The sequence below is a fragment of the Chaetodon trifascialis genome, chromosome 20 (genome assembly GCF_039877785.1).
Source record: "Chaetodon trifascialis isolate fChaTrf1 chromosome 20, fChaTrf1.hap1, whole genome shotgun sequence".
Classification (NCBI taxonomy): domain Eukaryota; kingdom Metazoa; phylum Chordata; class Actinopteri; order Chaetodontiformes; family Chaetodontidae; genus Chaetodon; species Chaetodon trifascialis.
This window is the reverse complement of record NC_092075.1, coordinates 6,960,012-6,981,290: the sequence shown is the minus strand read 5'-3', so window position 1 is coordinate 6,981,290 and position 21,279 is coordinate 6,960,012. Positions and strand designations below refer to the sequence as shown.

Sequence of the window (21,279 nt, the reverse complement as noted above, 5' to 3'; positions counted from 1 at the left end):
CAGAAAAATAAAAATGCACACCACAGTCCAAGATCAAAGGTTTTGTTTATTTTCAATCACATACATATACTATTTTTACATACACAGTTCCTTTAAAATGTTGTGTTTACAGTAACAGCTTTCAGTAGTTTTTTTTCTTTTTCTTTTGCATTTGTTTTGACTTTATTTGAAACGCTATAGCCTGAAGCTTCGAGATCAGCGTGAAACAGATACAATTTCTTTTTTTTTTTCCTTTTTTTTTTTTCGACCTGACAATGTCAAAAGAATGATTCATTAAAACAGCACGGAGCAAAAGAAACAAGAGAGAAGGAATCGTAAAAGAACTGAAGAACAACATCACCTGATTCAGATGAGCTATACAGGGTTTCATCATTGTAGAGTTCCACATTTCAGTCCACGTTCAAGACTCATTTTACATCACCTGACCCTTGCAGTAGCTTGCCTCCCTGTCTGAGTGCAATAAAGTGTTTATTGCATTGTTGGATTGTTGTTATTTACAATACGAGTTGAAAGAAAGAGGTGAAAATCAACAGGCTGGGGATCACAAGTACTGAGTCCAAAGATTTCATGTTGGCACAACTGAGTACAAGATGCATCCTAACTGGTGACACATATTTCATATTGGCAAAAACATTATGGCTGCATGACGAGTCAACCAAACAAGACGTGAATCTGGCTAATCCTGAATCCACAAGAGATCATTTTAAGTCCCTTGTGGCAGAAATTAGGAGCAGGATTGGTGGTTGACACATTTCTAATTCTAAGTGGCTGAACATGAATACACACATGAACTACTTCCAAACACAAGACTGTGCTGACTCTCCGTCAAACATTCCCAAAAGCAAACCCACAAAAGTCCTGATCTGGTCCTAAAATGATCAGTTAAAGAATCTGTCCAGGTGCCGGCTCACATCGTCTAATCCAACCCTATAGACAGTTTGTGTTCAGTGCTGGTTAATCTGAAATCACACACACACACACACTGATGACAAAGCAGAGCAGCAATGACGTGAGTGAAACAAATCATTTCTACATTCAGTGCTGACGACCCAGCTGTTTCTGTGTTAGCATCATCTCTACTTCCAAAAGCACCTTTTGTTTACAACAGAATTGTCCAGAGGGATGTCTTATAAAAAGATCCAAAGTTCACATTCAGAGAGAAAAAAAAGGATTTCTGTGTTTGTACTCAGTGACCAGAACATGTAAAGACAGGAAAGGAATAATAGTTAGGATGGTTAAAAATGCCCTGTAGATTAACTGCAACAGTACCGTGAGTATTTGTGGTGTAGGAGTCGACTTGCACTAAGACCCCTTTGTGAGAAATTCATTTTCAAAACACAAAGAATTTCAAAGTTGCACCCTGTTTTGGAGGATTGCCCTGGCCAGACCCTGAACAGAAAGCCAAGCTAGCCGTAGCTTATTCTGGAGACGCCGCCCTCAGTTACCCTCTCGGCTCTTTGAAGGTGCCGTAGGCCCGTGTGTGGTTCACTGTGCACGAGCCACGGGCACAGCGAGTGTTAACAAAGTAGCCGTTTGAAGTGAAGTTTAGCATTTTGGGGGACGGATTTTGACGTTTCATGTGCTGCTTCATGCAAAAAGTAAACCACTGCGCTGTGGCAGAGATACACGTTAAATGACATTAAGAAACAAATACGAAAACAGTGCAGTCGCCACATCCCCTCCAGGAGGTTTTAACCATGTCGTGACTGAGATCGAGCCTTTATTCTAAGATGTGGACATACCACACGCGCCATGCAGTTTCCTTCAGCAGGAAATATGTTCATAGAAACTGATGTAAATGGTGTTTTTGACAAGTTAGAGACAAACACAGATGTCTCCACTTGTTTCACTGAGGGACAGCGAACGCATCGTTGAGTGTGTCCTCTGTCTAGAAACCTTGTTCCTCTGTGTTACCTGATTGTCAAGTGATGAAACACCATGAGACAGGTAATTCCAGTGTATTACGCAGACTGTACATAAAGTAAGGAGTTTGTTTTGTTCACATAAGCTCACAGCTCACAGTTCTTAAAACGTCTTTCCATCCACCAGCAGAATAATCACAACAGAAATCATTTAATTACGTGTGAAACATGATTTCTTGTCACGAGCATGAAAACATGAAACATGGCAGCGGGAACCAAGATGTGAACTCATTTCTAACTAAGAATAAATAACATGTACACAAATAAACAACTAATAGACCACATACTTGGTTTCTAGTTGAAGTGTATTTTATCTAAAGCATTAAAAGAAAGCTGCATTAACACAATCAACCTTTGCATATTCACATCTGGAATGGGATGGCCTTGGTTCTGGGTGCAGTTTTCTCTGTAGGTGCTGACTGTGTCTCCTCTGATTGCAGTCTGCCAAACATACTGTACATCTTCCTTATTAAATGCAAAATAAATGGATTTGGGGTGATAGAAAGAGTACACAGCTGCCAAGCCTTTCAATGCAAATGATGCATTTATGTGTTTGTGTGTACCACTACGCAAAATGGCAGAAAGTGTTTCATGCTGTGTAAAAACTACAGAATAAGTATAAATATGTCTTAATCCGTACAATCTGAGGAAAGCTGTTTAATTTCCCGCCGCTAATCTTCACTGTCACTGGCTAAAACCTTGAAGTTAAAGCGCCAAACACCTGTCCAAACTGTGTTTTTAGGTTGTTTTTTTTTTTTCCTTAAATATTTCCATCAAATTTGGTGGCTCGGGGATTCGGATAGTTTTAAGGCAGAAAAAAGAAGAGTTAGAGGAAAAAATACCAAAAATAATATAATTTCCACACTTGCGATGCTTCACTCCAAAAGGCACTTGCCATATTCAGGTTCCATCTAGCAAAATAAATAAATCAATAAATAAATCTTCCAGCTAAGAAACAGTGTAGTCAAAATAACTGTTGGGCTTCGATCCACTTCCTTCTTGTGTTTTGAGATGTACATGAGTTTGCTTTAGAACAAAATGATCCGTTGCTGCGAGGTTAACACTCATCGCCCGCCTTTAAACTACAAACTTTATCCCTTTCTAAGGCCTTCTATGCTTCAGTCAAATAAATACGAATAGTCCCGACCGTGTGGTAACGCCACAGTGAAATAGACCAACCTCCTGTGCCGATGAGGGGTTAATGGTACACAATGGCATGCAGGGCTGTGGGCCAGCCCATGGGGTGGTGGAGGGACTGATCATACACTGCCAGGAGAAATAAAAGGGACACTACACACAAATCAGACTTTTTAAACTCCTTAAAGGTGCAAGTCTGAGCACAATCAAAATAATTCACTCTACTGAGTGTACTGACCCTTTAAGTCCCGAACTCAGCCCTGACATTTACTAATGTCTTAATGGCTTGCCTGTGGTTAACACACACACATGCACGCACGCACGCACACACACACACACACACACACAGTCCTAACCTGTGACCAGACCCCCCATGTCTGGAGTTAGTTTACATCGTATATAAACAAAAGTCTCTATACAGACTCGTTTTAGCATACAGTGAGATTAGCATTGTTTTAAATCTAACCATGCAGGACTACAGCAATAGGCAGGGGCAACTGAGGTGGAAAGCAGTGATGTGGCAAGGTGCGCTAGTCAGAAAAAAAACTCCCAGTGTACTGGCCGTCAGTCCCACTCCGTGTGCCCTTCAGCTGTACAGAATTACATTATTTACAAGTAGCACAGGGGGCGCCGCGCTGGGTGAGAGCGACTACATGTCCCTGCAGAATAACCACATAAAAACACGCAAATCAGGCAACCTGACATTGGGGATCGTGGTGGGTGGGGGGTGTCTAAGACCAAGCCTAGAGGTTAAAATACAGCAGTGTCGTTACATAAGGGTTGGATCGGGAAAGGAGGACGGGAGAATGAAGTCTGTTTTGTACAGTAGTGACGAGCAAAATGGCAGCCCACCTTGCCACAGTGATTGGAGCATAAACGCTTTTGTAAGGATTTGGGAGACCAGCAGCCAGCCAATATGCACTTTACAGGAGATGCAAGTCGAAGCATTTGGTCGTTTTTGTTCGGATGCCATATACAAGATATGTGGGGTAATATAAGCAAAGCAACTAGAGGATCATTAACATATATCTCAGCTCATTTACTTTAGTTTAAATACCACTGCTGTTTTTGAATGACAATGCACAGGCTTTAGGTTTCATCATTTCAGATTCTGTGTTTCCATAACTCATGTTTTTGTTCTTAATATATATTCGTTTTCATCTTTACTCTTTTTTTTTAATATCGTATTTTCAGTTGGTCATTTCAGGTTGGGTTCTTCACCTTCGGAAGAACATGGGGTTGCGCAGGCAGGCGGCTAGTCACCTGCAACACCCCAGGGGTCCTGCAGAGGTCTCCAGGCTGCTGTCAGTGTCTGATGCCAGGGTCTGGTCGGTGGACATGGAGGAGATGTCGTTTATGGAGGAGGAGGGTGGGAGGCTCTCGCTGCTGTTCACGGCTGCACCTGTGCTAAGGGAATCAACAGCAGCAGGGGGTTACAACGTAAAAGAGTCCTGGTGCTGAAATACAACAAGAAGAGGTCTTTTTTTTGTTTCAAGTGCTGAAAATAGCTGAATTTGTTCGGTGACATCGAGACGTCAACAACATCAACGACACCTGTGGGACAAGATGATCACAGCGTGTCTATGATGAGACAGGGGTAAGTAAGGTTTGGGTCCAGTGGATTTCACAGGAGAGATCGTCAAATGCTGCAGTGTTTGGAGTAAAGCCAGCAGCCTCAATAAAAACCCTGCATGGTCAGGACTGTATGGCATCAGTCAAGCAATCTCGTTTTGATGCCCACATGGTGCAGATTTAATGATTTAAGTACCTCAAAGGGGCTCTGCTGTGGCTGAGCTTCATGAAAGCATTTTTCAATTATGCAATTCATGTATTTTGTTCTGAAGAGGAAGGTGGAAGCAGTCAGCAGGAAACTTTTAGAAATGTCATTGTAGAGCTCTTAATTCAGTCTACTCAGCTGCTACTTTGTGGTTAGTAATGAGATTAACACTCCATTAAAGACCCTGAACACACCTGTTTATTGACTGACTCTTTCTGGACCTTGATGGGATTCATCCATAGAAGTGGGAGGCTCTGAGTATTAATGGAGGTTTGGAGATGACACATCCCTTTAAAGTTGCCTTGATCTGGGGACAAACCTTGGACGAGCAGACAAGCGTTTTTATCTCTCTCTCTGGGTTTGGACAGCACTTTCATCAAATCCTCAGTGAGCAGGTTCTGCTCTCTTTGAGAAGGTTATGAGCAAGTCAATAGAAGAATGAGCGGTCAGCTTTTGCCGTGGGGGTTGAAAGAGTAAAGCCAGATTAAAATGGATAAGGATGAGAATATAAAGGCACTGCCAATATGAGGAAATCACTTAAACAACCACTTTTACTCCCGAGCTTTAGTCCTGTTATTTCTGCAGAGGACGTGCACAGTGCAGACAAACTATAAATCTGCTGTTTGTGTCTGTTCCCTGTGGGAGGTAATTGCTTAATGGAGACTGGTGGGCGCTTCAGCTGACCCAAAATAAAACAGAGAACAAAGCAGGATTAATGGCTGCCTTTAATTCCAGCAGTCACTTCACTTGTAGGTTCGCTTACAGTGAATACATCAGAATTATCTGTTAAAAGTCACCATGCGGGTGCAGCAGAAGTTTAAATCTTGACAGATGACTCAAGCATAAACCACACTAGCAAGACAGATCCCCAAAATGGAAGATTGAATAAGCTTTTAAATCATAAATTAATTAATCTGGTGTGAAACCCTGGCTGTGGGATTATAGCTCTTGTTGTGTGCTGCTTTGGCCCTGCTTATAAAGTCTCAGTCTCAGCTGCCCTCTGCACTCACTGAACTACTTTTCCATCTTTTGATATTTCCAGAGATATGAAAGGCTTATGTGTACAGCATGGCACGCACAAACCCTGTCGAGCTAGCCTGGAAATATCTCTATAAATAATAATTACAGCATTTAAGATGCTAAAATGTCCAACACCCATAGAAACACAGAAAGAGCCCCGGGGCCCGTCTAGTCCTGACTGAGGCATCGTGTGTTTGCTGCTGCAGTAAAAGCGTCTGCAGCTCCTGCAGTGCACCGTGTCTGCCACGCTCAGACACGAGGCCAGCCCATCTGCTTCATTACCAGCGGATGGCTAAAAAAAGAAGATGAAGGTGATGAATTTGCGAGAGACAGAGTGAAGACGAAGAAGAAGCAGCTGTTGCATTATGTGCTTGTCTCCCCCTATGAGCTCTTTACTGTCTCGACACTTCAGATGGAAGATGGTCAAAAAGCAGCGTGTCTATGGTGTTTAAAATAAAAGTTGTAGAGGATGCTAATATCTGCGGGTTTGTCTGTAAGGACTGTGAGAGACAGTGTCCAGACTTCACTGTATTTTCAAAGTGCATTGATTTCCCTTCGCGTTCACACGTAGCAGTGACCTCTCCTGGTCAGAAGACGCTGCTGTCTCTGCAGGATTTAGCTTCAGTTTGCTTTCCTAATCTTCAAAATGCACCACTTGTTTTAAATTAAGAGTAGCTATTGCTTTAATCTGGCAATGAGCTATTTTCCACATGGATCACAGTGGAGTTGTTAAAGTGGTCAAAGTGCTACCATGACTCCACACTGCCTCTCTGTGGCAAGCTACCAGAACTGCACTTAATGCGCTTTGGTCTTTTGCAGCAGCAGCCGAGGACTGAAATATCCTGTGATGGACCCCCAAAGGACCCAAATCTTAAGCCATGGCATGTTACACACACACACACATTCATAAAGGTACACACACCATCTTTTATCAAATATTGTGCACTAGAAGGCAATCTTAGCAGTTACTGCTTAGCTGTCCAACAATTCCACTTAACAAATACATTTGGCACAACATTACACGACATTTAACTTCAACAGGGGGTGCAAGAGACAGAAGACACATGGTCAACAACACGATGGGTTTGTCTATTTACAAGTAACTCCAGTAAGGTTATAGTAAATTCACTTACAGAGCGATTAGGGTTATGCACTGAGAGTACCTGAAGGTGAAGGCTGTCCCTTCACAACGCCATTCTTCGTTCTCTCCTCAAAGTTCATCACCTCTTTGTAGATGAGTTCTGCCGAGGAGCAAAGGAAGGAGAGGAAGTGATTAAAACATACAGATCGATCGATCGATTGATAGATAGATTAAGTATGGTGTAATTCTCACCTTTCCATTCATCAATGGAGTGTTCTCTTTCATCCAGCTGCTTGTCGTAGATCTGAGGTGGAGGCTAAAGGGGACAGAGTACAAGCGTTTAGCTAACGACCCAGTTGACGAGGTTCATCTAACATGATGTTTATATGACTGATATCGCTGGATATCACCAGGTGGAGTCAAAGACTTGGATACGAGAATTTACAAGTTGATGAAATGATGAATTTTGCAACATGAAGTTGTTGACTAATAAATAAAAACATGGGGTGAAAAGAATATCTGAACATGAGAAGCACAGCTGGCTACGTTAATATGTGTTGTTATTACACAAAGACATGCTGGGGTACAAAGTAGTCGCACATGTGGATTATGGAGAAAATTAACGATGTAAATGAAGGAAAGGACTTTATTTATCCTTAATCACACATGAAGGTGGCTGATTTGCATTACATTACATTGTCCCCACACACGTAAATTGAAATATTTCATACATTGAACATCAGGATTAAACAACTGACAGACAGTGAGACAAGAGCAAATCTGGTGGCCTGGCCAGCTATGGTGTCTATGTCCTTCTCCCAAAGGATTGTCACTTCATCTAACAGGACACAAATATGCTGTCTGGCACCCTGTCAACCCCCTCTTATCACTCATTGTGACCCTGCCCAGACTGTGACACCATAATCCCACTGCAGGTGACAGGACCACCCATAAACCTCTCTGATATGACCTTGGAGGGACAGTTACAGGTCAGCATTCAGCAGAAGACAGGAAAGAGGTTTTCACCTCCAGCAAAGATTTATTTGAGTCATTTTGTAGCACAAAGTGTCGCTTCTCAGCCTCTCTCTTTACATGCAGCCTTATGGACAAAACTGCACCTCTTTTGCCTGCAGCTACACAATAATTACATGTTGCAATGCCATGGAGTATGCAGACTGTATTACATTCTCTAAAACATGTATATTAACACTCTTTTTTATTGTGATTAATGACTGACAGTGCTGACCCAAATATGTCCAAGTACTCTTTATAAACAAAGGTCCCATTGAATTAGTTTCTTTGATGTAGGGCGGTTGTTATTTACCATGGATATTTGGATGAGATCTCTGGCCTTCATCAGCATGAGATGACATTAGAGAAAGGGAAAACAGCAGAAAACGTGTTGAAATGCCATTCACAGCCATATCATACATTCCACATCAACGCTAACAACATCGTTAAAACCATCAACATCTAGACAACTTAGGCAAGAGCACAGTCATGAAATCCTCTAAAAATAACTACAATGGAGGTGTGTCATGTGGCGTCTTTACAGAAGCTGCTGTTAACCAGCGGGATGTGTCACAGAGTGAACAATAACGCTGGAGTTCATCAGCTGGTCATGCACTCATTAGTGTACTGCTGCAAGTGGAAGTGGTACCTGTACAACTTTAGCTGCAGATGGCTTTTTCCCAATCTCACTGTCACCTCATACTAATGAGGCGCTGATGAAGAAATTAGACTTCACCAAATCAACCAGAAACACCACCAGTCTTATATTACAAAGTGGAACAAAGCACTCTTTTATGAGTAGCAGCAAAAAAATTGACTTTCTTCACTGAAGGAGTAGCAAAAGTTGCGGGCTGTTTTACTGAGCCTAAAAACTATTAAAGTTCAAAACTGTATAAGATGGTAGCTGAGAGAAAAATGAAAATGAGATGTGAACCAAAGATTTAAAACGCAATCATAAATGCACTGATGCAGCGATTTTCACTGATACAGAACATATCATTAAAAACTCATGTTCTAATCACTGTAATTGCTTTTGCTTAAAAAAGAATGAAATAAAACGGGGGGGTTGTCACAATTTTCTGTGCGCCAATGGAGGTACAAAGTAAACAGTGCTGACCATTCAGAGACAAGAGGAGAGGACTGAGCTTGGGATAGTAATCAATATACAGCTCTGCCAAAGGCCTACTCACCGCCTCCACCTCAGCTGGATCATACCACACGTTGATGTAGGGGTGCTGTAAGGCCTCGTCCACCGATATCCGTTTAGCGGGATCGATGATCAGCATCTTAGACAGCAGGTCTCTGGCCTGGCTGGCTGTGGTTTGAAAAAAGCAAACAAACAAAAACATCTGGTTGAGATCACGAGGCAAGCAAAATGTCCTCTAATATGCCAAAGGGAAATCAAACCACGATAAGGCAGAGAGGGAGAGAGAGAAATGGATGAGATTAAAGAGAACAATAAACAGCAGCAGCTTGTCAAAGGAAAGCAGAACCTCACAAACCCTCAATCACATGTGGGTTAGCAAATAAACAGAGCACTTTTACTGAGGCAGAGCTCTGGAAAACTGAAGCGCAGATAATCGTGCAATGTTTTATCAACCCTCCAGATCTCTCTTCCTTTCTCAATCTAATTGGAATTTAAGATTCTAGCTTGTCCCATATTTATATCTGTTCATCTCTGATCTGATGCAAAATTTAGGTCTCAGGCTGATTCATTCAACTTTGGATGAAATAATGCATCTTAGATATCACCTGCTCCCACTGGTGTCTTTCTGGTGTAGTTTTATTGGGGCATCAGAATGTAAAAAGCATTGTGTTTGACAAGGCTTCTCGACATCTAAAAATGCTGCCAGCATCAGCTCAGTCAGTCAGTCTCTCTACCCTCAGGCCCTCTTGGACTGATCTGAAATCGAGAACCCTTAAAACACACACCGTCCCTCTCCTACACACACTGACCCCACTATAAATAGCTCTACAGCGGCAAAGGACTGGAGAAACGGAGCTGAGAACAGAGAAGGAAGATGAGCCGGGCGCACCGTCTGCATTTTTCAGCATCGACACGTCGATAACAAGAGGATAGTAAATCTGTAAAATGACTCCTCTATCGCACTCCTTCCACCTTTCCTTATTCCTTGTCTATCTTTCTTCGCTTCTCTTCATCCTGCAGTGCTCTCTGTCTGTCTCTTCCTCCCACAGTTCAAAAATACCAAAGCCCAAAGGATGTCTGCTTCAGTTTGTACCTGTGACAGTACAAACACTCAAAACAGCAGCACTTCAACGGGGTCTCACAGCCTTCCCACTGTCTCCGTCTCTGGGTGCGTTTCCTTTAACACTGCCACGCACAGCAGGAAGCAGCCAGAATACAAAAGAGATTCATGAGAATTTTACCAGACAGGAGCTTTGATGTGGGAACGGGGCAAAAGAAAAAGCATATTTTGCTATATCTCATCGAAGGGAATTTCCACTCTTTAAAAACTGGGAAGAGACATTTCTCAAATGAGACAGACAGAAATGAACGACGTCTTGTTCGACCTTCTGCATAAGAATAGGTTGAATTCAGCAGGGCTCACAGAGCGGACTTCAAAAATGCATTTTAGTGAATGTATTTCAGTTTAATGTGGAGGCTCAAGGGCAAGACATAGGGGGAAAAAAGTTCTTTTTTTGAAATAAAACTATATGGTCTGTTCCACTTTTGCTTAGTCCAAAACCACCATAGTGCTCTGAGCTAAGTGCTCAAATTAGCATGCTAACATGCACACAATGAAAACTGCCACAGACATTGTTTTGCAGGTATAATGTTAATCATGTTCACCATCTCGGTTTAGCGGGTTAGCATGCTAACATTTGCTAATTATCACTGGAAAGAAAGTTCAGCTGAAGCTGATGAGAATGTCATTACTTCTGCAGGCATTTAATCAGAAACCAAAATAATGGACAATTTGCAGTTTTGACCCGATGACCTGCTATGCTAAGTGAAAAATTAAAACACTGCCAAAGTTATTATAATTCATCCTGAGGAGCAAATGGATGTCTGTTAGGCATACTAATTTTGTGGCAGTCCATCCAATAATGGTGGAAACTTTTAACTAATTTCTCTTATGATAATGCAGTGAAGCAGAGGTGCTCCAAGACTGATTTATACCATTATATGCATGAGAATACTTCACATGTCCCTGCAATCTGATAAAATGAGTTCAGTCATAGAGTCTCACCTTTGAGTTTGTTGTGCTCAGAGTCAGCAGGGAAAAGGCAGTCGGGGAAGAGCTTGGGGAAGGTGAGGCCTGCGTACTTTGGCCGATTCTCAACATAGTTCCTCACTGTGGGCTGAAGCTTCTTCATGAACTCTGGCGAGGGTGTGCCCAGCTGCTCAATCACCTTGTTCCACTGGTCGATGTCTGGTGCGGTGGGTCAGGATTAAGGGAAACACACAGCGTTCTGCAGGCCTCAGTGTCCACTCAGATACTACTCCCACACACATACGATGTGTGAATGCAGCAGTTTTCTTTTGTTTTACTCATAAAAGGTTGGCCTGAAGGTAATGAAAGCTATGAGACCAAATAAATAAATAATAAATGAGTGCACAAGTCTCACCAACTCACTTTTTCTGATCTGAAATCAGCTGAATCCCATCGAACCCAAAAGAGAAGCATCCATGAGAAAAGACAGAAGGTTGAAGTTTGTCTCATTAAGTGAAGTGATCAATATTTCACCAGTAACCTACAAAACCTGTTTATGTTTGACAAATTCTATCAATACGTCTGTTTTTCGTTCCTTCATTTATTCTATCCTCAAAAACTGGCTCGAGTTTTGTGGGAATTATTGTTTTCTTTGTCCTTATGCTACCTTATTCTATACGCCAAAATTAACTTTTTACTTTGATATCTGTTTAAAATACATGAAATGCCTATTGTACATGTTAAGTTTTAAATTAATAAAAGACATGCAGCATGTGCACCTGTTTTGTGCTTGTGTTTGTGTGTGCAAATATGGCTGTGGGGTACATCAACATGTTTCCTCTCCCCGCTGATGATAAATATTTCCTGTCTTACCCCTCCACACACAGAGTTACCTCCTCCTCTCCCCATGTTCTCACAGAGGCTGCCAGTTGAGGCAGTTAGCTGCCAGAGCCACCAGAGATCCCCATTACTTCATCTTGCTGGAACGCCACACACTTCCACCTCCTTTTTGTCTCCATTGCACCTTGGCCATGATCCACACAGTGCTCAGTGAGGCAATTTTTTTCTTCCACTAAGGTTCTTATCCATGGCTCTTTGGCAAGTTGTTGGATGCGCTCAGGCAGCTAGAGGTGTTTTTCCACAGTGTGTCGGTGCATGCTGCAAAATGCATAACGCTCCACTGTGTTTGGAGTTACTTGTGTCTTGAAGCATCATGCATCTGAACCTGACTGCTCTCAAGAAGACGCTGTGGGGTTTCTATGATATTCAGGCTCATGTGAAGCAGAGTGAGGTCAGAAGGATACGGTCAGTCCCAGGGAACAGCACTGTCCCTCTTATCACCTCTCCAAAGATGCAGCCGACTGACCACATGTCCACTGTGGTCACACACAGGCACATGCACACACACACACACACACACCCACACACACACACACACACACACACACACACACACACACTCGCATTACCAACACCTATCAAAAATCTACCTCCTAACTAACATAAAAGTCAATTTTACAAGTTTTAAGCCTGTATCCCTTGATTGGTCACTCTTCAGATGTTAAGAGCCTAAATCCTCTTTTATGCTCTTTTATTTGAAAAGTCATCCTGAACTCAGGGGACGTTACATTAATTTATCCCATCAAATGTGATTCGGAGAATTGTGGACCTCACGTCAGCGGATGTCTGCAAGCCAATGGGAAGAGACCAGGGTCCCAATGCATGACAGGGTTTTACTGCTTTTTTATTTGACCAGATTTGAAAATGACCATATTTCTCTGCTCAGTTCTTTAAGTAATATTCATTTAATGTTGTTGTCACGTAAAAAGAGTATTATCCCCTGTTGTATACTAAATTACCTAAAAAATACAACCTGCTTGACGTCACATAAATTGACGGTGATGTTAGCCTGCCGCAGAGGCTATTTGCACAAAACAATGTGAAAGAGATTGAAAGATTTACATAAAGTGTAGAAATCTAGAAACATATTTTCCAATTTTTTTAATTACTTCTCACTCAGGAGAAAAAGCTAATGTTGTGCTTATTTCACCGACAAACACAAAATCACCATTAACAACGAGCTAATCTTTCACAGCACATTAGCTGATTAACATCTAATGTAGTTAAAATGCTAATGTTAGCTGATATCTCATTTATAGCTGATATTTTTACACAGAAGACATTACAATGTCATTCTGAGCAAAAGGGGGTTATATTAAAAGTGAAAAGCGCGGCCAGTTTGATTGAATTTTATGTTTTTAAACATAACATCTCTTCTTACTCGAACATTAGCTTGCGGGTGGTTAGCATGCTAGCAAGCAGGGCAACATCTTAGCAGGAGGGGTGTGTTTGGCTTTCAGCTAGCAAAAACTTTACATTTACGTTTACGTTGACATTTGCAGGTCTAATTTATTCACTCTTATCCTAGTTACATGAAGCTTAAGAGGTCTTTCTTTTCCCTTTCGCCATGACTCTCATTCCTAAAATTAAGTAATATTTTGCAACTTGTACAATATGCATTAGATGTCATCACATACAGTAGCTGTGTATGTCAGCAGTAATTCCCAGTCTATATGCCACATGTAAGCCAAATTCAAAATACAACTTGCCCTACTGCCATCCCTCCATAGCCACTTATTTACCACACTGTTGCACTAAATGGTCATTGAACACCTCGCCACCCTCAGGCTCGCTGTGCTGTGACCTGTGTGGGCTGACCGCCATCCTATATCATCATTTGACAAACACTCAGGAAGGTGCAGATAACTTCAGCCAGGTCAATACTTCAGGTCGAAAAGTCTATGAAATAAATTAAGATTAGCAACAACAGAGAACCCGTCCAGAACTGATCTATAAACAGAAGATTAACAAAGGTGTGCATGACTACGGTTCATTGATCTACAGTGAGAGAGGAGGGAGTGTTAGATGGTAAGAATTCCAGGTGTTTGTGAGAGCCGAGACAGAAGGAGAGAGACATTGCAGAGCTCATTGCAGGGGTTTTCTTGTTCTCCAGAGCATTAATTTTTCAGAGACTGCATGATCAGGGATGTACAGACCACAGCATCAGCTATAAGACACGCTGCTCTTGTTTTCCACCCACTTTTCTGCCTCTAAACAACTTGCAGTAAGAGCGTAATTTTAGGGCGTGAGATTGGTGGTATTTAATATTTTTGTGAAAACATCAAAAATGCATTAGCATCTCTCAATATGCTCTGATCCTGTCTGTGGCTCTCAGCTTCAAGCCCATTTGTTCCTTATGAACACTTACAAAATGTGTCACGAGTATATACATTAAAAAACAAAAAAAAAACAAAAAAAAAAACGCTAACAGGGGTAAATAGTGCATTTGTGTGGGTTTGTTTCTGGATGAGGATTTGGCAAGCTGGTGAGTATTAAGGCAGCAGGATGGGGTGTGTGAGACAGACTCAGTATAAACTACAGAGCCCATGTTCATCACATGAAGGCATGTACCACCCAGTGCAATGGTGTGGCTCATTCACATGTTATTAATTGTTTTATATGTCAGTGAGGAATTAGCTACAAGGCTTTGGCTGCACTGACAACAATACTTGCTAGCACCATCAGTTCATTGTTGGTTTCAGTCTTTTCATGGGATGATTTGACAGCAAGAAACTAAAGAATACCTCAAAAACTTACCCTTATACTTCATTATGGCAGCCGTCTCATTTGTTTAGTTAGACGCTAAAATGCTAACAGTCTACACCTTTAACCTTTGAACTTTTTCTCAAGTCAATTCAACTAAGCTGCTATTAGCAGATGTTCAAAATGAATATATTAATTATGCATTAATATTCATGGTATGCTAAATAGCTATGTCTGACTCACATGTGTGGGCGCTCTCAAATGGCAAGATGTACTTCACGTGCACACACATGTGCACAAACTCAGCATGGGAACTATTTATCCAAATCCATCCCACTGAAAGAAGTCATCCTGAGGATGCAATTACAGCCCCCTCACAGCAGGAGAGCACACCAGGTAGCACTCCAGAAACACTCTGAATAACACACTTAAATATTCAGACACAGAGAACTTCCTTTAGCCAAATTTTGAGACTGAATAAAGCTTAAAGGGTAATTCCTTTATTTTTAAACCTGGGCCCTATTTTCACATACTTTAGGGTCTAAATGGAATTGGTCCAGTTGCCGGCAGTCACGAAGTGGGCTGCACCGGCTGCAGTGTAATCCTTGGAGGAAACTGCATCTGTCAAAGTACGTCCACTAAGTGTTTGGTTTTGCCACCGACAGGCTCAGATTGTTATTCTAAGTGTCAGGCAACATTATTGAAACAATCCCTGGAGAGATAGACTTTTCAGACAGCCATTTCCTACGGGGAGCTGAAGCCGTTTTATCGCACTCTTCAAAGCCACCAGACTCCTTTGAGAAAACCAGTAATTTTACCTCGCAGCACACGCCAATTGCTGCTCTGCCTCAGTTGGTTAGTTTTTTGTGTTATTGTGTGACGTTCATGTTTTAAAGGGTTAGTTTAGATTCAAGCTAACATACTGGTACAAAGTACACGTTAATTCGGAATATGTAAAAATACAGGCTTGATAATACCGGAATTTTGTTCAAACATACTGACTTGAGAATTTATGATGCTTATTCTGTTTATGATCTATAACGTTATTGCAGGTTACATTAAAAGTGTTAAAACAAGATCAGTTGGAATTGATACGAACATGTGACAAAGACAGCCAGATGTGAGTGTGTGTTAGTTCACCTCTGTAACATACAGAGAACATCAGGCCAGGTACTGAGTGATCTTTAAAGGGAATGTAACAGAGAAATGCAAAATGATGCCAAATTTACCAAAATACCACATGAAAGGTGTGTTATTATTACTGCTGTATGGCTTGAATGCCTACATTTTTTAAAGGAATAATGGTAAAAGCGCCTGTAGCTGCAGTTTCATCTCTCCTGACACTCTTAAAAGGCAGCTGAATCCACCTTGAGTGAGACACTTAAAACTCGATGGCGCCTTTTAGCACAAATAATGATTGATTTTTACATGTATTCCTGCAGACATAAACCTATAAACAAAAATAGTGTTACCATCAGATAACGCCGCTGCATGTTAACAAGGATACAGTCCCGTCCAGGGAAGAGGATTTTGTGGCGCACCATTTCTCCCATAATGCACCCCACCGACCATATATCCACTGCACGCATAGAGGTGAGCAAAAGAAAAGAGAGGTTAGTGTTAGACACATCAAGTTTTCTGGGAGAAGAACAGTGATTAGAAACTAGCTGTTACTCAGTGAGGAGAAAATAATTAGTGAGGAGCATGTTATACAGAGATACACGGGAATGAAGGCAAAGAGCAAAGGAAGAGAAAAGCAGAGCCTTAGACGGACTAACAAGAGGCAGAAAATTCAAAGCCTGGGAGTCCACACACTTCCATCCATGAAAGGAATATGGCTAATGAGTCATAACTCAGCTGGCATTCAATCACAAGTCTGATGTTCTGGGGGCTTGTAATCAGTGACTCATACCTGCAACACTTCAATTCACTTTAGATCATTTGCAAAGTGCAACTCAACCGGAATTGTTTTCCAGATTTCACAGATAATACTTTGGTGTGGGAGCATTCATGGGTGATTTTTTACATTTATTTCCTGATCATTAATGCCCATGAAAAGACAAACAATTGCATTTTTTTTTACTGCAGTCAGAAGCTGCTGCTGTCTGTTCCACTGCAGGTTTTACTGCAAGAAAGTCATCGGCTCCCATCGGTTTAAAAATACATCACTCTCGCACAGACATGCTGCTGCTTTAATGTAATTCACTTCATGAAATGACTTTGTAATGCAGTTGCTTCAATTTTTAGACTAGAAGTAGATGCTGGCTCCCAGTCTGTGTTAACTTTAGTTTCCCCTCTTCACTGCCACCACCAGAAAGTAACTGAGGGAAGAAATAGCTCCAAATAAACTCCTTTTGTGATACACTATATTGGTAAATATTGCTATACATCAATCACTGTGAGCTGTTTTGATTCACTCTGGCAAAAACCATCACTTGGCTTTAGACATCTTGTGTGCATTAATAACAAGAATAATACATAGACTATAGTGTTATCTATTCAATATCCCTGAATTTGATCCATGCAGGCTCAAATGCACAAATTCTCACCGTTCTCTTTGTATCCCATGCCCAGGATAACCTCTGGGGCTCTGTAGTATCTAGTCACCACATAAGGGGTCATCATGAAGCTGGTGCCTGCAGTTCTGGCCAGACCAAAGTCCAGGATCTTCAGGGTGCAGTCTGACTTCACCACTATATTGCTTGGTTTGAGGTCCTGGGGATGGGAGAAGACTGGCATGAGAAACTGTGTGTAATTAGGTAAACCTTCTTTCCTGCTGACTGGTTTCAGTAGACGGTCTCTTTAATGGAATCACTCATTTGCTTTCTTGCCTAGCATGAAATGAGAAGATCAATACCACTCTCATTTATGTCTGTTAAATACCGTATTGTTACCGTTAGCCTAGCTCAAAGACTGGAAACGAAGGGAAACAGCTAGCTAAAACTTCACCTACCAGCACATCTGAGACTCAACAATTACCACGTTATATCCTGTCTGTTAAATCAATATTACCTTTGGCAGAGTGAGTATAACTGTTTCATCTTGTTGCCAACCTTTATGCTAAGCTAAGCTAACAGACTGCTACAGCACATATTTACAGTACACACATGGCATCAATCTTTTCATCTAACTACCCTAGAAAACCTGCTTTCTTTAGCCACATTTAAATGTTAATCAGAACTATCTAAGGCTGCAAATAGTGAAACTGAAAACAATAATTTGGTTTGTTTTCGTTTCCTCGAGTGATGATTACTTTTTCCGATAATCTGGAATTGCCATTTCCTCATGCACTGTGATAACTCCCACTGGTGACCAGGGGTGGGGTGTAAAAGGCCATGTGCTTCCTCCAATTAAGCAGCCAGTGAGGAGGAGGAGGACGTAACACATGTTACATTCCCTATCCTATTTCTCTTTTGTAGGTGCTCTGTCCAATCAGTCAAATCTGCTGGTGCACTGACATGACTGCTCGCAGGCTTCCCGCCCCATGGACACTGCCAACAGTGCTGGCTGGGACAGCCGGCAAAGCCAGCTGGAAGCACCAGGGATTAAAGCCTGGTCAATGCAGTTTTCTCTGTGCCACCTGGGAGTCTCGGATTGCCAAATAGGTGACCAAGGTGATGTCAAGGTTCATTGCAAGTCTACTGATGTTTGCTGCCCCAAAAGATATAAGAACACACAACGCATATCCAGGAGGCGTCTTGCTTTCCTACCCTGTGAATAATGCCGGCTGAGTGCAGATGTTTGATACCACACAGCATCTGGTAGAGCAGGTAGGACATTCTCTCGTGGTCAAGCTCCATCTGAATCACCTGGCACAAGTTGGCATCCATCAGCTCCATCACTAGGTACCTGAAAAAAAGGTTTTATTGGTGAATGAGTGGCTGACGGACTTATCAATTGCGTGACTGATGAGTTATTTGGCATTTGTTGAGCTGGCTGTCAACCATAATAGTAATAAGCGAACGTCATTAACAGATCTTTCTGCAGCCTTTCTACAATTTCTGGCTGACGCACTGACACAAAAGACGTATGAATCCCTCTAAATGTGAACACACACTCATTCATCATTCAGTATGAGAACAGGATACATCCAGCAGCCTCATATTACACCTACAGTACTTTCACTGACTGCACTTCTCACAGCTGCAGGTGTGAAGGAGTGATAAGCACATTATGCATAATAGAATCAGTCCCATTCTGTAGTTATGTATCAGATTAAATGAAAACAAGTAGCCTCTCTTACATGAGCTAAATTAATAATTTTCATAGAAATGTAATTATGCAAAGACAGGTTTACTATACTCACACATCCTGGAATTCCTCTAATGATTTCTGTGGTGTGAAGACATTTAATAAACTGATAATCTGAAGGAGAGAAGAACATGGAGAGGATCAGCATATAGTGGTTAAACGTGCCCATAAAAAATCTGAGTTACATCAAGGCAGGGGGATGCAAGTCAGTAATGACCCTGATGAAGGACACTGCTGAGTGAGAGACAGAGAAAACCCGAAGAAGTGAGTTTGAAGAAAAGGGGATGAACGAGGATGAGAGGAAAAAGAGACAGAGCAGAAGAAAAGAGAACAAACTGCGGCACATTTGGTACATTTCTGGAGGCACTGAATTTAGCACGGTCACAACATTGCAGTCGCTCGGCTCTGTTTTGCAGCAAAGGGATTTATCAGGAACCGAAAATAGAGAGCGACTGGGGTTAAACTGCTTCATTTGGACAATGGATGCATTTTCCTTCTTCCTGCGTTCCTTCCCAGCCCTGTTACCCCTCAGATGAGTCACTTACATTTTTGTGATTGACACATTTCATGAGCACCAACTCCCGATATGCCCTCTTGGCATGGGTCTGGTTCTGGAAGGGTCTGCTCAGCTTCTTGATGGCTACATTTCTGTCCAGGACAGCATCGTAGCCCGCACTGCAGAAGAACAACCACAGAGAACAGCGGAGGAATTTAGTATTCATAGCTGGGTGAATCACGCTGTGCGCCATTGCATGACATTGTGCCAATCCACCCTGAAAGTCATCGGTCAGAAAAACAAAAGGATTATTTTTCACATCTCGGAGCAAACAAAGACGTGTGAAAAAAGATGACGGGCGGCTTTGTTTTACACTCATCGTTTTGTCTGGAGAAACTTTTTCTCCAGAGGTATGACCTTTTTAGTATCAGGGAAACATTCAAATTATATTCAGACATTTTGGGAAATAAGCTTACTTGCCCTCTTGCCAAGTTAGATGAGCAGAGTGATATCGCTGGCAGGCAAAATCAAATCCTGTATTAACACTCATACAATCACTATCTAGAGCTACACACTCTGTGCTTGTATTTTATTTATCCTCTATCTAACCAGAAAGGTCCCGCTGAGACAAAAGAACAAAAAGCAGCTTTCATATTGAATATATTTTTGCTATTTTCTGCTATTTAAATGATGTGACTACATGTCTAACAGTGGGGGTAGCTATCTCGAAATGGTGCCTGATTCTTACGTGAATGCAGCACAAGATGACAGGAAGTCTTCATCGGACAAGAGATAGTCCAACATATTTCACCTCCAGACAGACCCAATGCTAGCTGTTCTAAGCTAGGCTAACCTCCTGGCCCCAGCTTCATATTTACAGATAAGAGAGGTATCAATAACCTTTATTATTTGTACTGATAAAATTTGCTCTTCAGTTAGCTTTAGATGTGCTGGTAGGCAGATAGAGTTACCTTTGGTCAAAACCCGGCCAGCTGGTTTGCACTAAGCTAAGCGAACCGCCTCATTGCATACAACCATTCAGATGCTACCACCATTTCTAATTATTAGCATGAAATATCCATTAATGTGACTCTGATTCTAATATAATTCCTGTGGACGTTGCTGTATTATGAACAACAATAAATAGCGCAATACAATAGAGGGATAAATGTAAGTTATAGCCTTGATGCTTTCTTTTTCCACAAAGTGGCCCAACCCATTTTGGAGGTCATTACAGGAGAGTGAGCTCTGTGCTGGCTCAACACAAATCCAAACCCCTGAGAACCTTTGGGATTTCAGCTCTTTGTGCAGATTTATGTTTGCTTTCAATGAAAAGCAGTACCTGGACGAAGATAAACAGCCATAAAGCTGCCATGCACATCACATTCTCATCTCCGTCTTAGACTGTGCCTTTTCTGACAAATTCCCCCTGAAAGATGCTGCAAATTGAGTTTCAAGGCATCTGTATTCAGGCTCACTGCAACCCCAATCAAGATGACGCCGCATGTGGGTTTGTGTGCTGGATGCACTGTGGTTCTCCGGAGACTGCAGACCAGGAGTGGTGTGTGACCATGGAAACAATGGAGCCTTCATAAAAGCATTGATCCAATTGGGATTTGAGCCTGTCATCGCTTTTCTCGCTGAGTGAAAGATGATGTCATGACCAGCTAAACTACTTAACGTCTTCATCCCTCCTAAGATGCTTCTGAAAGCTCATCCTGACCCAGCGCACAAGTCATGAGGGCAGAGATGTGCACAGATTGGGATGTTTGTGGACGACAACATTGGCAGAGTGAGTCTTTGCT

General features: G+C 41.8%; 1 protein-coding gene across 31 annotated transcripts in view; it reads right to left on the bottom strand.

Moving 5' to 3' along the window:
- Window positions 1-26: 26 nt before the first annotated feature.
- The window catches only part of mapk10 (mitogen-activated protein kinase 10), a 37,443-nt gene continuing 16,190 nt past the window's right edge, over window positions 27-21,279 (bottom strand). For 6 of the 31 annotated variants that reach the window (XM_070988448.1, XM_070988439.1, XM_070988450.1 and 3 more), the window contains exons 4-14: window positions 19,524-19,653; window positions 19,034-19,092; window positions 18,438-18,576; window positions 17,277-17,442; window positions 16,235-16,306; window positions 11,161-11,343; window positions 9,139-9,263; window positions 8,262-8,288; window positions 7,190-7,253; window positions 7,020-7,097; window positions 27-4,461 (exon numbers count right to left, since the gene is read on the bottom strand). In XM_070988448.1, coding sequence (XP_070844549.1) covers window positions 4,319-4,461; window positions 7,020-7,097; window positions 7,190-7,253; window positions 8,262-8,288; window positions 9,139-9,263; window positions 11,161-11,343; window positions 16,235-16,306; window positions 17,277-17,442; window positions 18,438-18,576; window positions 19,034-19,092; window positions 19,524-19,653 — 1,186 coding nt within the window. In that variant the 3' untranslated portion in view covers window positions 27-4,318. Of the gene's footprint in view, window positions 4,467-6,989; window positions 7,098-7,189; window positions 7,254-8,261; window positions 8,289-9,138; window positions 9,264-11,160; window positions 11,344-12,428; window positions 12,501-16,234; window positions 16,307-17,276; window positions 17,443-18,437; window positions 18,577-19,033; window positions 19,093-19,523; window positions 19,654-21,279 lie in introns of all 31 variants that reach the window. The other 25 variants (XM_070988458.1, XM_070988466.1, XM_070988470.1 and 22 more) reach the window with 8 other exon arrangements.